We start from the raw sequence: 18,320 nt of genomic DNA on the forward strand, positions 1-18,320 counted from the left end.
AAAAAAAAAAAAAAAAAAAATTAAAGTAGTTTTTTTAATACTTTTGGACCGATGAAGTCTAATACTATGCCATTTTGAAATTTGAGTCTATGTAACAAAATGTAGCAGGAGGAGGTGGCTTATATGTTTCAAACGTCACGTACATTTTTTATTTATGAGCAAATTTTCTTAATGATGCGGTGAATAGAATGAAAAAATAGAACTATGTAATTAAATTATTAAAATTCGGAAAATACATTTGTAAGGATTTAAAATTTTTAATTAAAATAATTTTTTAACGAAATTTTTCTGGCAATTTCAAGAATTGTTTACAGTAACTCTTCGACCTAAACTTCTTTTCCTTAAATTTTGAAACCTTAAAATATTTTAAATTTTCTTATCTGTGTTTTTAAAATAAAAAACAAAAGGATATTTTATTTTTTGATCATTAAAAAAGGAGACAAAGGAGAGGGAAGGCGTAACAAGAAATGCTACACGCATTTTGGTTAAAATAAAAACTTAATTATTTAAAAAATATTCTTTCAAATTTATGTAATCTTAAGTTTATTTTAAAATGACAAAAATGCTGTTTTCTTTTCATGATTTTGTTCTGTATTCTTTGATATTATTATGTATCAACAAACATTAATGCTTATGATAAAGCTTTAAATTAAGTGCTAGTTAAACTCAATCTATAAATTTGGGTTTTGTGAAATAAAGTAAAGATATGATTTAAAGTTGATTTATAGTTAAAAACAAAACATTTTAAGTAAAAAAGAAAAGCCATGAAAATAAATAAGAAAAAACAAAAACTAAAATAAATAAAACAAAATAAAATAAACGAGTGAAAAAAAGTTAGGAATTATCAAATTTTACTAAAGTTTAGTTTTTGATCGAATTTAAAGGTTTTTAGTCAGAAATTAATTTTATTCTTATTAGTTTGTAATACTTCGAAATTATATCAAACGGAAATAAATTTTAAAAATAAAAATTTCTGAACGAAAATAAATAAAGATAGCTATGAAAGAAAAACCATTAAGTATAATTTAACTAAATTAACTTTATTTAGAATCTAAGAGATTCTTGGTTTTGAATTAAGCTTATTTTAATTAGTTAATAGCTTTTAGTACATTTTATTAGTTACTTTTATTATTCAGAATTATCTCAAATTTAAATAAAATTTAAAGACAAGACTTTCTGAAAACGAGAGAAAAATATATAGAAATGAAAAAATAATGTCAAATGCAATCAAATCAAAACAAATTGTATTCTGCATAATATTATATTTTCATTTATATTAATTTAAAATAATTTATTATTTGAAAACTAAACAAATTTTAAAAACAGAAGAACTGAAAAAATAAAGGCTTAAAAAACGATTCAGAATTGTAAAAAATGAAATAAATTTTAAAAACAAAAAATTCTGAAAATAAAAACAAACCTGAACAATAAAAATTATAAAAAAATAGCCATGGAAAAAAAGTAAAGTAATATCAAATTAAAGCCAATTCTGCTCTATTGCAATATTCTATTCTACTAAAATTTATTTTGTTGTGTAAAACTTGTGAATTTGTTTCATTCATATTTGTGTAAAAAGACTTAAGATTATCCCAAAACGAAAAAAATTTTAAAGACAGGATTTAAACTCAGAAAAAAATGGCAGCTTAAATACGATTTAGAATTGTCTCAAAATAAAAAAAAATTTAAAGGTGATTAGTAAAATTGTAAAAATTAAGAACAATTATGAAGGATGAAAAACAGCCATGAAAAAAAAAGTGAAGTACAATCATATTGAAACCAATTCTACACTTGATAAAATCAAATTTATTTTGTTCATGAATTTATTTTATTCATATCAGTTTAAAATTTCAAAGAATCATTTCAAAACGAAACAAAAAGATAAAAATGCAAAAAAAAAAAAAAAAAAAAAAAAAAAAAAAAAAAAAAAGAAGCCAAGTAGTATTATATAAAAATCAATACCACTCCTATTAAAATGAAGTTCTTAAATTTATCTAATTTAGAATCGTTTCAAAAATTTTTTTTTTAAAAATGCGATTATTGAAATTCTGAAAATAAAGAACAATTATGAATGGTGAAAAACAGCTATGAAAAACAAAAAAATTTCTGAAAATTAAGGACAATTATGAAGAAGAAAAAAAGCCAAGTAGTATCATAGTAAAATCAATACCACTCCTAATAAAATGAAGTTCTTAAATTTATCTAAGTTTAAAAAAAATTAGAATGATCCGGATACGAAACAAATTAAAAGAGAGAAAAAAAAAATTCCTCCGAAAAAATGACAGATTAAACACGATTTAGAATTGTTTTAAAGAAAATTTTTTTTTAAAAGGCTATTATTGAAATTCTGAAAATGAGGAACAATTATGACAGCGAAAAACAGCAATGAAAGAAAAAAAAGGTACATTTATATTAAAACCATTTCTACTCTTGATAAAATTAAATTTATTTCATTCATTTCAGTTTAAAATGATTTTAAAGAATCATTTCAAAACAAAACAAAAAGATTAAAATTTCTTAAAATAAAGGACAATTATGAAGGGGAAAAAAAAAGTCAAGTAGTATCATATTAAAATCAGTACCACTCCTAATAAAATTAAGTTGTTAAATTTATCTAAGCTGAAAAAAAATTTAGAATTATCTGGATACGAAACAAATTAAAAGACGGAAAAAAAAGAGAATAAAATCCTGGTCACGTGGGAGAGAGAGAGGGAAAAAAGAATAAACACGAAAAACGTGCCTCGCTCCGAATAACTAAGCAGCTGGACACTTACCGTCGGCGTAGTTCGTTACTGCCGCTACTTCCGCCCAAGCTTTTTCCATCACTTCGAAGTCTTTGTAAGCGGGATCCCCCATATCCCATAAACAAGGATGATACTTAACTTGTTCTATAAATCGATCCATCATTTAAAAACTTTTCTTTAAAACTTTCAAATCAATTTACTTCAGAATGTTCGAAAAGAATATTGGGTAGATAGCGCATGTGCAGGGCAGGCGAAGGGTATTGATCTGAAACTGGTAGAGGCGTAACCCAGCTCCGAGTCGCTTCGCATCGCCTGTCTAGACACAGCGCCGCCCTGGAGGTCAAGTTGGGAAACAGCAGAAGAAACACACGACAAGGGAACTCGCTAAACAGATTCCCCCAAAACTGCTCTAAATCGATGTTATTATATAATAACTTTATTTTAATAACATATTGCATACATTATATAATAACGTTATTTTTTATACAATAACATTATTTTTTATATAATAACATTATATTATTTTATTTATTTATGTGATTTTATTTGAAAGATGAAATTTGTTGTAAAAACATTATAAAACTAGATGTTTTATCATCTGACAGTGATACAATGATGTTTATGGAATAAAAATAGTCTTTAGATTAAATGTCTATTATCTATGTTGAAAACTATTGTATGATTATTATTAACTTTATTAGGATAACTTTATATAACATTCGCGCAAAATGATACTTATGGAATAAAAATTAATTGTTTTGATGACTAAAATAATGTTAAAAACTTTTCGCTATTACTCTAGCTTTTGTAAAGTTAGGAAAAAAGAAGCTTTTTTTTAAAAGTTTTTAAAAACATTTCGGTTTCATAAAAACTGTTTGGAAAAACTTTTAATTAATGTAAATTGAAGCGATAAAAGGATAAAAAGCTTTATTATCTTAAAAAACAAAAACAAAAATGCAAATTTTATTTTTTTTAATAATATTAAAATATCTATGGGTTAAAGTCAAAGTTTAAAATTTTGATGACAAAGATAAACGTTGATACACTAGTGATAATTTTTGTGAGTACAAAATTATATATATTTAGGTATTACAATTTGAAATCAAATAAATATGCACCACTTAATTGAAACATCATATTGTTGCTTAATATGAAAAAAATGTATAATTTTCAAAAAAAAAAAAAAAAAAAAAAAAAAAAAAANAAAAAAAAAAAAAAAAGGTTATCACTTATGCTCGGATTTTGATGACATTTGCGTTCATTGTAATTTTGGAATCTCTTTGCACTTATAGTTTTTTTTTTTTATAATTTACTTATAAGCATATGTTTTTTTTAAAGGTAATATTTTTCCATCTTTAAAGGCATTTTTAGGGGATCACAATCCAGACTCTAATTATCACTAATAATTGACACGCACAGACGAACTGTTCCTAAAGAGCAATGGTTTCTTTATTTAAAGTGTGAAAAACAAAATTGAAGGCATTCTTTAAATGCTACCAAATTTAAATTAAAGTTAAACTCAGAAATTGCAAAGTTTTTAGATTCTCTTACATAATTCGAAAAAAAAATATGGTGAAATGCTGAAAAATGGCTACGCTTAACTTTTAACCACTCTTATGCCTCTGTGGACTGTAAACCATATTTTCCAGATTGCGGCAAGAATTCAAATCCGCCGAAATAGAGAAATGCTTATCCTGAAAATGTATTCATTTTATAATATCGTCGTTACAATAAAATTAACATGTTTCAGTTTAGTCTCTCGAACCACTAGGATAGCATCTTAGTATTAGATAGCCTCTAAGTGATAGCAGCTTAATCATTTTTTAACACTTTCATCTTAGACAATTCGATCATTAGTTGAAAAGATTTTAAAAAATACTTTTATTTTTTTTATTTTTTTCTGCTCTGTACACTATATCTACATTGAAGAACATTTGCTTTGCTCGAAAAAGCTCGAAATCTTCCTATGACATTTATAATAGCACTTTTCCGAAACTAAGGAATCTTTTTTTTATGTTTATAATTTAATGATAAAGTATAAGTTTCATTTTGCAATTTAATTAAAATGTATGATTTTTGTCATTTAATTATAATTTAGAATTTTTCTTATTTTAAAAATAATTATAATAACCTATAATGAGCTGTTATACGAAGATAAAATGAAAAATTTCTCTTTTATTTTAAAAAAAAAAAAAGTATCTTGGAGATACTCTTAGTGAAATAAAAATAAGGAAAAAGAGTGCTTGCGTTGGCCGGGAGTCGAACCCGGGTCAACTGCTTGGAAGGCAGCTATGCTAACCGTTATACCACCAACGCTTCAACGATATCGTAGAAATCAATCAGCTGCTGAGTTNGCTATCTTTGCAAACTGTAAACAGTGTTGAATATTTGCAGTGTCATTCATAAAACTTTTATAGTGTTGGATAATTAGTTATTGTTTCCATAAAAACCATTCGTTTAGTTTAGATATCAATTTTAATTATCAATGCATGTAAAAAAAGAAGGTAAGCAGTAATAATATGGATTAGTACAACCAGCGACAAAAGTATAGCACACTTTGTATTCTTTTACAAAAATTAAAATTGACCAATTTTGAACCGAATATAGCGAACCTTGCAAAAAACACCAGGCATACCCATCTCATTGATTAAGAAGCAATAAATCTGTAGTTACTTTACTTATTATTTCTACTTATTCATAATTACTTATTATTTAAGAAATATTAAGGTATTTAAATTTCAACATTAATATATTTTTCATAAAACTATTGTTACACAATGTACTATTACTTTAATAAATATTTAAAATCATAAAAAAAAAACAGTATCCAATAAAGTTTTATTTTAATTAACAGAAAATTACTTTTATGGGGGTCGATGGAGATTTCGAAAAATTATGTAGGGGTCGATGATCAAAAAAGTTTGGCGACCCCTGCTCTAAGTGATAGCAGCTTAAGCATTTTTTAAGATTTCATCTTAGACAATTCGATCATTAGTTCAAAACATATAAAAAATATTTTATTTTTTAAATTTTTTTCTGCTTTGTACACTTTTTTTTAAATCTACATTGAAGAACATTTGCTTTGCTCGAAAAAGTTCGAAATCTTCCTATGACATTTATAATAGCACTTTTCCGAAACTAAAGAATCTTTTTTTATGTTTATAATTTAATGATAAAGTATAAGTTTCATTTTGCAATTTAATTAAAATGTATGCTTTTTGTCATTTAATTATAATTTAGAATTTTTCTTTTTTTAAAAATTATTATAATAACCTATAATAAGCTGTTATACGAAGATAAAATGAAAAATTTCTCTTTTATTTAAAAAAAAAAGTATCTTGGAGATATTCTAAGTGAAATAAAAATAAGGAAAAAGAGTGCTTGCGTTGGCCGGGAGTCGAACCCGGGTCAACTGCTTGGAAGGCAGCTATGCTAACCGTTATACCACCAACGCTTCAACGATATCGTAGAAATCAATCAGCTGCTGAGTTGAAATGAGATCGATACATTTTATGAAGAGATAAATCTTCCCACTTCTGTTCAGTCGGAATTACTTTTTCTTTAAAATTCTTAATTGAGATAATTACATTGCGTAATTATTCATGATAAATTTAATTGTTTTATTCCATAACATATAAATTAATCAGTCTCATTTCAGGAACAAATCTTTTTATTCATATCTCGAGTCAAATTGCAGGATTCGCAATTGTTCCGACATACGCACCCTGTTAAAACATATTTTATTTTTATTTGACCTGACTTTTAGCTTCTTTTTTTGGTTTTGGTAATTTTGATTTTTGCGTGTGTCCAGTACATCCTGTTTTCAACGAATATTAATGCAAACTTTAAAATAATTAGTTTGAAGAAGTTAACAATTTGATTTTTCGAACCAACATTTTTTTAAATTATTTATTTAATAATGCTAGTGAAAATCGCGAAGTTCGAACTTAAGGACTATTCTCTAATAACATCAGACGTATACCCTTAATTACTTGTATTCATTGTTCGTATCAAACCTTCTCGTCATTTTTATGAAAAGGAAGCTCATCTTATTTCATATTTTTCTGATGGTGAGTACAGGAAACATACCCTTGATATGAATAAGGGTATTTTCAACAAACACAATAACAAATCTTGTATAGTGGAGTTTTGTAGTTTGACAATTATTGATTCGTCTCTTAAATTCTATTTTAAAAATGATCAATCACAATCAAGTGATTGATCATTTTTAAAGTAATATGCAGTAATATATTATTTAAGTGTTGAATTGTGGAATCTTCCACTAAATTAATTTTGTACAAAAATGTTACTCGGCGAAGTCACTTCGTTTCGAGATTACAGAAATCCTACTTTAAAATTATTTGATGATAGAATTCTTGAATTCGATTACAAATCTTTTTATAAAATATTGGTATGAAGGAACATTAACTAAATTTGAACTGGTTTTTTTTATGAATGCAACAGTGCTATAAAAATTATCTATATATTGATCGCGAACTAAAATAAGTTGTTTAGCTGTTCAATTAATGAAACTCTACAGAATACTGTTCGAATATTTTGTCTGAACAAAATATCTCTGAAATTAAAATAGTATATTTTATCTATTTTTTGCGATAATTTTTTTTTTAGATACTTTAGTCTAGCAAATTATACCTTTTTTAATTTGGGAATACATTCTTTAGTCCGAAAATAATAACATTTTAATACTATATGCGCTGATTTTTATTTTTTTGTTGTAAAATTTTGTCTTGCTTTTTTTTTATTTGGCCACTACGAGGACTGCACATTGGAACAACTATTTTTATCCGCGATTTAAAATAATGTAGAAAAATTGCTGATTGTAATGTTTTTGTTGATAAAAAATGATTAATTAGACTCTTATCTAATGACTCTTCTTCAGACAAAAGTAAGGAAAAAGGGTGCTTGCGTTGGCCGGGAGTCGAACCCGGGTCAACTGCTTGGAAGGCAGCTATGCTAACCGTTATACCACCAACGCTTAGTTTGGAGGCGAAACAAATCTGACAGTAACTTCAAAAATAAGGTCATTAAGATTCGTGAGATATGGAGATTATTTTGAATGGAAATAATCGCATTTAAATTCCATGATTTTTATTTTTACTTCCTAGTTGGAAACGAATACTTTTCTAGAGGACTAGATTTTTATCAGTTGTATATAAGTGAAAAAAATTTCATACTTATAAGAAATACTTTTAATAAATAAATTATTTAAATTGAAGGAGACAGAAATAGAAAAATCCGAATAAGTGTTTCGTCATATTTATTAAATTTTCATAATTAAACTGTTATTTGGATTACTCGATAACGGCTGCTTCTTTCGAACCGTGTAAAATAGAAAGTTGTCACTCAATCACGATTATTTCATTAATACAGCTCTTGGTAATTTTAGATCCGGTATTGATTTTGTCTGACAAAATTATTTAAATATACAATTCTATGATCAATATTTTTAGAAAAGAGGTTTAGTGATTGTTAGTGTTCTGCTTCATGTCTTAGTTAAGATTAAAAAAAATTTCTCCGAATCATATCTATATCAGTAAAGAATGATGAAAGTAAGTTTTTAAAAAAAATATTAATATAAGCAATTATAGAGTAAATTACTTATCCAAAGTTACTAGCAGCACAATTTTCTTGTTTTACATATTTCATTTTTGTGAAAAGACCCAGAAAAGTTTTAACTATTATAAAATGTTGTAATCTATTAAAGCCTTCATTTTTGGGTAGGTGTAATGATGTGGAATACTATCAACAAAAATTTTCTTTAAAAAAGAATCTCGTAGAAAACTGATATTAAAAGTATACTTTTTTTACCTTTTTTTTTCTTTTTTTCCCCCTCTCAAAATATGGGGACGAGAGTTGAGCCTATTTTATTGTATCCGTAAGTCCATGCGAAGAATAATTAGAAAAAGGATGTGGAATACTAAGTCCAAGATTATGAATTAGTCAAATTTTAAAGCAAATGAAGTTTTAGTGATGACTGAACAATATGATTAATGTTTAAATTAATAATAACGAATATCGGTTTTCTTGACGATTGTGCAGAATAATGATGACGAACATCAACTTTCCTGATAATTAATTGCGTAGAACAATGATAACGAATACCGATTTCTTTGGCTATTGCGCAGAAAAATAATGACGAATAACAGTTTTCTTGGCGATTGCGTAGAACAATGATAACGAATATCGTTTTTTTTTGGGAATTGAGCAGAACATTGAAGACAAGTATCGGTTTTCTCGACGATTGCGTAGAAGTTAATCGTCTCGAAAAAAATAAAAATAAATGATTACCATGTAATCATTTTCCTTCTTAACACGATCGTGGTGATTGGTAAGTGGTGAGCGATGTAAGCAGAGGATAGAGCCCCTAGTCAAAATATGCTTTTATGTTCGTCATGATTCTGATCCTTTTTAAAGACATCCCAATGAAAATCTGAAATTCAGGTCAATTACATTAAATGGTTCTTCTGCAAATGACAAAAAAAGTTTGTACAGCTGTCATTAAGGAAAACAAATCAAGCGCTAATTACATGTTTTTTGCTCCCGAAAGTATTGACAGTTGAAACTTAAGAGAAGAAAAGAACTATCGTACACTTCCTGGTTGTCTGAACTTTCCTCTAAATCTTCAACAGGTAATTTCAAAATTCCGTAATTTTTATTTTTAAAAATTGACATAATTTAATTTAATTGAAATGTCTTATGGATTTGTTTTATCTCTCTATCTCTTTCTGGAAATGATAGGACTTAGTAATATTCGTAATACTGTATTTAACTATTATTATTATACTATTGCTAATAGTATAATAGCATATGTGAGGATATTTGGGTTATATAATAAGAGTCTTTCAAACATTTCGTAAACAAATTTCTAGCAACTTTGTGACTCTCCCCCTCGCCAACAAAAATAAGCAAATCACAATAATCTCTTACAGTTTGTCTAAAGTAAGAACTCCCCCTTCGTCTGGACCCGTGGCGGCGACTATGGTAACGAGGTATAACTAATTTCAAGTAGGGGTGTGGGGTCATTGTTTAGGACAGGTTTTGGTTCGGATCGGCGACAGAAAGGGAATTTTTGTTCTTAGGTCTATTGTGTTTACCCTAGAGTGAAGAGAAGCTACCCTCCCTGAAATGCGCGATTCTTGTTTCCATAGCAACAGACACCCTCAGACTTCGTGGAGGGGGGAGTTCTTGTTGTAGACAAATTGTACGTTCATTTTATAAGATTTTAGTAGACTATTCTTTGGGGATCTTTTGTGTTTACCTTATCTGGTTAAACTTCTGGACCTCTCTAGCTCTTTAGTCCCCCCCCCCAACTTTTTCGATATTTAATTTCTATTTAAAATTTAAAAATGTTCTAAGTGTATTTTTTCTTCAAAAATTATTTTTATTGCATATATTTGTACAATAAAAAAAAATTGAGGGGATTTTAGTGTTTTAGGCAAACATATTCATACCCTCCTCTCTTGGTAGCAAATATAAACAAATCACAAACCTTCCCTTCAGTTTGCTTACGTAATATTTCACCAGCTTCTAAGCTACATTTTTGTTCAAAGCTGACGTTTTTGATATGAACATGTAGGCAATAAAACGTATCAGAGTAATGTTACCGAGTTATAATTATTCTGTCAAATGTTATCACCTTACTAATATTCAATGTGATGTTATCGAGCTACTATTTAATGTACTGTTGTGATCAAGTTGAAATTTTAGGAACTTGCAAAGCACGTACCTAGAAACAATACTAAGGGACATTTTGATGTTAAAAAAATGCCTACTTTTAAAAAAATTTTGTTTTTTACTACATTTCTGCAATTTATAATTTTATACGTACAATCGTTTTTTTATTATCTTTTTGTCAAATATCAAATATGTCAGTTTAATTTTTTTCCTTCATCATTTTATTTTTCAATTATGCCAGTGCATTTTGATGTTGTGTACAGCGTGTAAAAGTTTTAAGCACAAACACGGTGAAAAAAAAATTAGTTTTAAATTCTATGTTCAATTGAAAGGAGTCAACTAATGATTATTTTTTTCGTCAGAGGAATTTTTAACAGGTTAAAAAAATGTTTTGGCTTCCATTTTCAGTGAAGTTTATTGTAATTACAAGCCTATTTAAAGATAATCAAAAATTTAAAATAGCAAAATATTCTTTTACTCGCCCTGTGCTTAAGTTGAAATTGATCAGTAAGTTTTACAAACGTGTTCTGTAAAATTTAGATTTAGAGATTCTGTGTGTTTGATGTGATAATTAATAATCATTCGTATGGTATATCTTTCCAATCATGTTATCTTCGTACTGCGTGAAAATCTGATCATTCGATCAAAAGCTTTTTTAAGTATTTTGTAAAAATTTTAATTTTTGAATAACTAAATATTCTGCACTAGTTATTAAGCACGAAAAATTATTATTAACATGAATAACAATTTCGTGAAATTTAAAAACATGCTTGGATAAGTTATTTTAATCGAAATGTGAAGAAAATATAACTATTATTTTTACTTAGTTACTTGCTGTTTTGTACAATGCATAAAAATATATTCCGTCAAAAATAATACTTTTTTTAAATGCGCTTTATTAATTAATTTATTTTCAGAATTCAACTTCCTATAAACTTAATTACTTCTTTTCTAAATTTCTTTTTAAATTATAAGAGAAAAGAAATAGAAGCTGCATCGCATTTTATAGCAGCAACCTATTATGACTCTATTATGGTCTATCTAATGACTCTGTTAAAGGGTTCCCATGTATGATTTCATAACCACTTTATGGGATTCTGAAAGAGTTTCATACAACAGGGAGTTCTGTTAAGGGCAATTCCACGGAAGTGTCAACTTTTAAGTGACTTTTTTTTTTTTTGTGAATTGCATATTTTAATTTTAAAAATATGTTCAAAAATAGCCAAAGTCTACATATTGCCTTTTCATTTTTGATAATTTCAAATTTTTTGAATCTGGCAGCATTCTAAAGTAATCACATGGCTGACAAGTGAATTGTTCACATTTGTGCTCAAATTGTTTTCTTGAAAAATACTTATAAAATAAAAGAAATGTATCTTTCTTTTGCAATATTTTGATTAAAATATGCATATAGAACAAAATGTAAACATTTTAAGTTTAATATATAAAATAAAAGTAACTTCTTTTATGTCATTCCGTCACATATCTTAATAATGCATAAATTTCCTGTGAACAAAGATAAAATGTGACATCGGCAAGTTAGATATAAAACCTCTTCAGAGACAGCCTAATTTTCAAACTGTTGAAATTTTTACTAATTCTTGCATAAATATTAATCCTGTTTATCTGCTACATTCTGTTTATCATTTACATATTAATAAAACATTTTTTAAATGAAGGCTTTCTTCAACTAAACTTTTTGTCATTCCGTCACAGCAAATAGATGTTAATAACTGCTAGCCAACTTGAGGTTAATTTTCCAAATTCACATTTTACATTGCTTACACATTATACTAAAAGTATAAAATAGTTCAGAAAAATAATAGCTGCAAAATTCGCAGAAACTACCAGTTCTAAGCTGTATGCCAAAAGCTTGGTTGCCAAAATGTCATTCCGTCACGCAAATAAAAAGTTCGTAAAATTGAAAGTAAAAAAGATGGAAAATCCTGTTTTTTTAGTTTATGAAGCGCATTATGCCAATAATAATGATATGCATCAGAATTTTTTTTATTTTATTTGAAATTAGATACATAAAAACTTCAATTAATTGTTATTTTGCAAGTCAAAATGTCATTCAGTCACATATGGAATTGCCCTTAAGACTTCGTTAGGTCTATATATAGTAACCGACATTTCCTTTAATCACTTTATATAAGGGCTCCTATCTTTATCTAAAGAAATCTTTATCTGAATCTAAAGGAAGAGTTGATTGGTGGAAAGAGTTTTTGATATGGACTATTCAAGAGGTTAATGACTAAATAGGTCTTTGACGACTGTATAAATGGGTTCCAATCTATGGTTCTATAAGGATCTTATGGAAAATCACTTTGGGTTCCGGAGTTTCGTCTATGGAAGTTCGATTAATATCTTTATGGGATTCTGAAAGAGTTTCATACAACAGGGAGTTCTGTTAAGACTTCGTTAGGTCTATATATAGTAACCGACATTTCCTTTAACCACTTTATATAAGGGCTCCTATCTTTATCTAAAGAAATCTTTATCTAAATCTAAAGGAAGAGTTGATTGGTGGAAAGAGTTTTTGATATGGACTATTCAAGAGGTTAATGACTAAATAGGTCTTTGAGGACTGTATAAATGGGTTCCAATCTATGGTTCTATAAGGATCTTATGGAAAATCACTTTGGGTTCCGGAGTTTCGTCTATGGAAGTTCGATTAATATCTTTATGGGATTCTGAAAGAGTTTCATACAACAGGGAGTTCTGTTAAGACTTCGTTAGGTCTATATATAGTAACCGACATTTCCTTTAACCACTTTATATAAGGGCTCCTATCTTTATCTAAAGAAATCTTTATCTAAATCTAAAGGAAGAGTTGATTGGTGGAAAGAGTTTTTGATATGGACTATTCAAGAGGTTAATGACTAAATAGGTCTTTGACGACTGTATAAATGGGTTCCAATCTATGGTTCTATAAGGATCTTATGGAAAATCACTTTGGGTTCCGGAGTTTCGTCTATGGAAGTTCGATTAATATCTTTATGGGATTCTGAAAGAGTTTCATACAACAGGGAGTTCTGTTAAGACTTCGTTAGGTCTATATATAGTAACCGACATTTCCTTTAACCACTTTATATAAGGGCTCCTATCTTTATCTAAAGAAATCTTTATCTAAATCTAAAGGAAGAGTTGATTGGTGGAAAGAGTTTTTGATATGGACTATTCAAGAGGTTAATGACTAAATAGGTCTTTGACGACTGTATAAATGGGTTCCAATCTATGGTTCTATAAGGATCTTATGGAAAATCACTTTGGGTTCCGGAGTTTCGTCTATGGAAGTTCGATTAATATCTTTATGGGATTCTGAAAGAGTTTCATACAACAGGGAGTTCTGTTAAGACTTCGTTAGGTCTATATATAGTAACCGACATTTCCTTTAACCACTTTATATAAGGGCTCCTATCTTTATCTAAAGAAATCTTTATCTAAATCTAAAGGAAGAGTTGATTGGTGGAAAGAGTTTTTGATATGGACTATTCAAGAGGTTAATGACTAAATAGGTCTTTGACGACTGTATAAATGGGTTCCAATCTATGGTTCTATAAGGATCTTATGGAAAATCACTTTGGGTTCCGGAGTTTCGTCTATGGAAGTTCGATTAATATCTTTATGGGATTCTGAAAGAGTTTCATACAACAGGGAGTTCTGTTAAGACTTCGTTAGGTCTATATATAGTAACCGACATTTCCTTTAACCACTTTATATAAGGGCTCCTATCTTTATCTAAAGAAATCTTTATCTAAATCTAAAGGAAGAGTTGATTGGTGGAAAGAGTTTTTGATATGGACTATTCAAGAGGTTAATGACTAAATAGGTCTTTGACGACTGTATAAATGGGTTCCAATCTATGGTTCTATAAGGATCTTATGGAAAATCACTTTGGGTTCCGGAGTTTCGTCTATGGAAGTTCGATTAATATCTTTATGGGATTCTGAAAGAGTTTCATACAACAGGGAGTTCTGTTAAGACTTCGTTAGGTCTATATATAGTAACCGACATTTCCTTTAACCACTTTATATAAGGGCTCCTATCTTTATCTAAAGAAATCTTTATCTAAATCTAAAGGAAGAGTTGATTGGTGGAAAGAGTTTTTGATATGGACTATTCAAGAGGTTAATGACTAAATAGGTCTTTGACGACTGTATAAATGGGTTCCAATCTATGGTTCTATAAGGATCTTATGGAAAATCACTTTGGGTTCCGGAGTTTCGTCTATGGAAGTTCGATTAATATCTTTATGGGATTCTGAAAGAGTTTCATACAACAGGGAGTTCTGTTAAGACTTCGTTAGGTCTATATATAGTAACCGACATTTCCTTTAACCACTTTATATAAGGGCTCCTATCTTTATCTAAAGAAATCTTTATCTAAATCTAAAGGAAGAGTTGATTGGTGGAAAGAGTTTTTGATATGGACTATTCAAGAGGTTAATGACTAAATAGGTCTTTGACGACTGTATAAATGGGTTCCAATCTATGGTTCTATAAGGATCTTATGGAAAANCAAAAAAGTCCACAAAATAATTTTAGATTACCGTAAAGTGAAGTTGATCAAAATATCTGAGACTCTAAAGATATCAAAGGAACGTGTTGGACATATCGTGAATGAATATTTGGGTATGCGAAAGCTCTAGGCAAAGTGGGTGCCGCACGAGCTCGTAATCGACCATAAACAACAACGAATTGATGATTCTGAGCGGTGTTTGAAGCTGTTTAATCGTAATGAACCAGAATTTATGCGTCGATATGTGACAATGGGTGAAACATGGCTCCATAATTTCACACTGGAGTTCAATCGAGCGTCAGCCGACTGAACTGCACGAGAAGAACCAACTTAAAAGCGTGGAAAGACGCAACAGTCAGCTGGCAAAGTTATGGCATCAGTATTTTGGGATGCTCATGGTATAATATTCATTGACTATCTTGAAAAGGGAAAAACCATCAACAGCGACTATTACAAAGCGTTATTGGAGCGTTTGAACTACGAAATTGCAGAAAAACGGCCCCATTTGAAGAAGAAGAAAGTGCTGTTTCATCAAGACAATGCACCGTGTCACAAGTCAATGAAAACGATGGCAAAATTATATGAATTGGGCTTCGAATTGCTTCCGCATCCACCGTATTCTCCAGATCTGGTCCCCAGCGACTTTTTCCTGTTCTTAAACCTCAAGAGAATGCTCGTTGGACAGAGATTTAGCGCCGACGAAGAACTAATCACCGAAACTAAGGCCTATTTTGAGGCTAAAGACAAATCGTACTACAAAAATGGTATCGAAAAATTATATGACCGCTATAATCATTGTATCGCCCTTGAAGGAAACTATATTGAATAACAAAACGAAATTTTATCAAATTTTTTTTTTCTATGTTAGCCTACGAACTTTTCAGTCCAACTGTTATTTGTACAATAAAAAAAAATTGTGGGGGTTTTAGTGTTTTAGGCAAACATGTTTATACCCTCCTCTCTTTGCAGCAAATATAAACAAATCACAAACCTACCCTTCAGTTTGCTTACGTAATATTTCACCAGCTTCTAAGCCACTTTTTTGCTCAAAGCTGTCGATTTTGATATAAAACATGTAGGCAATAAAACGTATCAGAGTAATGTTATCGAGTTATAATTATTCTGTCAACTGTTATCACCTTATTAATATTCAATATGATGTTCTCGAGCTACTATTTAATGTACTGTTGTGATCAAGTTTAAATTTTAGGAACTTGTAAAGTACGTACCTAGAAACAATACTAAGGGACATTTAGATGTTAAAAAAATGTCTACTTGTGAAAAATTTTAGTTTTTTACTACATTGCTGCAATTTATAATTTTATACGTACAATCGTTTTTTTTATTATCTTTTTGTCAAATATCAAATATGTCAGTTTAATTTTTTTCCTTCATCCTTTTATTTTTCAATTATGCCAGTTTATTTTGATGTTGCGTAGAGCGTGTAAAAGTTTTAAGCACAAACACGGTGAAAAAAAAAGTTTCAAATTCAATTGAAAGAATTTTTTTTTTCAATTGAATTCAAATTCAATTGAATTGAAATTAGTTTCAAATTTTATGTTCAATTGAAAGGAGTCAACTAATGATTATTTTTTTCGTCAGAGGAATTTTTAACAGGTTTAAAAAATGTTTTGGCTTCCATTTTCAGTGAAGTTTATTGTAATTACAAGCTTATTTAAGGATAATCAAAAAAGTTAAAATAGCAAAATATTTTTTTTTTCTCGCCCTGTACTTAAGTTGCAATTGATCAGTAACTTTTACAAACGTATTCTGCAAAATATGGTTTCGAGATAATGTGTGCTAGATGTGATAATTAGTAATCATTTGTAAGGTATATCTCTCCAAACATGTTAGAACGTGAACATCTGTTGAACAAAAGCTTTTATAAGTATTTTATCGAAATTTTAATTTTTAAAAACTCAATATTTTGCCCTAGTTATTAAATATAGAAAATAATTCTTAAGATGAATATAAAAACATGTTTAGATAAGCTAATTTAATCGAAATGTGAAGGGCTGAAATGTCACGAAATGTGAAGTATGCAGGAGTTACCTTGTATTCTGGATTGGGTTCATAATTAATTGACTGCGGAGTTGAACATTAAAAAAATTGGGTGCGCTGTTTAACGACGGTTAATAAATAAAAAAAATATTCATATTTTCTAAATAAATTAACTGTTGAACTTAGAATTGAATAATTTTATTTCGTATTTTATTTTATTGCATTAAATAGTATTAATTAAAAACAGCGCTTTAAATGTTTGAGATCCAAACTTTGAATGATGGCAGAAAATATGACTTTTACTTCGAAGAAATATGCAGCTGAGAAAGAAAATTCCATAAATGCTACATAATAGTTTTCTTTTGTTGTAAAAATGAAAGATTCTGTTTATAAAAATTTGCATAAAAATTATAATTTTAATTTTTATTATTTTTTGCTCATTGCAGGATATTTTTGGAACGCATTTAATTCATCACAATTTGGTTACGAAACTGAAATTAGTGGACAACAATAATAGGGCATTTAAATGCCACAAAACTACTTCCAACTATTTTCTTACATTTCTTATAATTTTTCATTATAAAAAAAAAACTTCGACCAAAGCGGATATAAAAATTGTACCAAATGTTATCCTATATAATTGTTATCTAGCATACAAGTGGTTAACGTAAGAAACTATGCACTTTTCCTTATTTAATTTCATTTTCCTAATTTAAACAAAAACTCACATTTTATTCAGACTTGAAAAACATAATGTATATTAGCATTTGAATTTTTCTTCAATCTTTGAATCTTTAGATGAAATGACCCAATTAAAATCTTTTGATTCACTGCTTGAAGAACATGCATTTCTTATGAACAATTCTAAACCCGATTGAAATTGCGATTCATTTTTTCACAACAATGCTAAAAGATGTAATAGTTACCAAACAATCCTAACAGGTGTCGGGATAGCCTGGTTGGTAGGGCATTGGACCCATGCTGAAGATTTTGAGGGTTCGATCCCTTCCGGCCGAAGACTCGCCGTGTAGTAAATGGTGACTGATACACGTTTAATCAGTCGGGTCATAAAGTCCTCCATGTTCCCATAACAAATCAATACGTCTGGAGGTGCTGATTCAGGAGCTCCCTTGTCTTCTGGGTTGGGATCAAAATTACAAGGCTACGGAGTTGAACATTGGCGGTCGTAAACCCAGAATTGGGTCGGCTGTTCAGCGACGGTTATAAAATAAAATAAAAACTATCATAACATTTGAAATTATATTTTTAATGAGTTCCTTTAGTTTTGCTACTTTGCGCAATTGCTTCGTATCATAGGGGACTTTTTGTTAGTGGCCAATTTTTCTTTTTTTTAAAAACTTC

General features: G+C 28.7%; 1 protein-coding gene and 3 non-coding genes across 4 annotated transcripts in view; all 4 read right to left on the bottom strand.

The window, feature by feature from the left end:
• Window positions 1–3,083, bottom strand: part of LOC107454927 (uncharacterized) — a 6,471-nt gene extending 3,388 nt beyond the window's left edge. The window contains exon 1 of the mRNA XM_016072271.3: window positions 2,772–3,083. Coding sequence (XP_015927757.1) covers window positions 2,772–2,904 — 133 coding nt within the window. The 5' untranslated portion in view covers window positions 2,905–3,083. The remainder of the gene's footprint in view (window positions 1–2,771) is intronic.
• A 1,902-nt stretch (window positions 3,084–4,985) lies between these two features.
• TRNAG-UCC (transfer RNA glycine (anticodon UCC)) lies at window positions 4,986–5,057 on the bottom strand. Its single transcript has one exon. It is a non-coding gene; the product is annotated as a tRNA-Gly (tRNA).
• A 1,066-nt stretch (window positions 5,058–6,123) lies between these two features.
• TRNAG-UCC (transfer RNA glycine (anticodon UCC)) lies at window positions 6,124–6,195 on the bottom strand. Its single transcript has one exon. It is a non-coding gene; the product is annotated as a tRNA-Gly (tRNA).
• A 1,470-nt stretch (window positions 6,196–7,665) lies between these two features.
• On the bottom strand, window positions 7,666–7,737 carry TRNAG-UCC (transfer RNA glycine (anticodon UCC)). The gene has a single exon. It is a non-coding gene; the product is annotated as a tRNA-Gly (tRNA).
• Window positions 7,738–18,320: the final 10,583 nt, after the last annotated feature.

Source organism: Parasteatoda tepidariorum, chromosome 2, assembly GCF_043381705.1.
Source record: "Parasteatoda tepidariorum isolate YZ-2023 chromosome 2, CAS_Ptep_4.0, whole genome shotgun sequence".
Taxonomy (NCBI): Eukaryota; Metazoa; Arthropoda; class Arachnida; order Araneae; family Theridiidae; genus Parasteatoda; species Parasteatoda tepidariorum.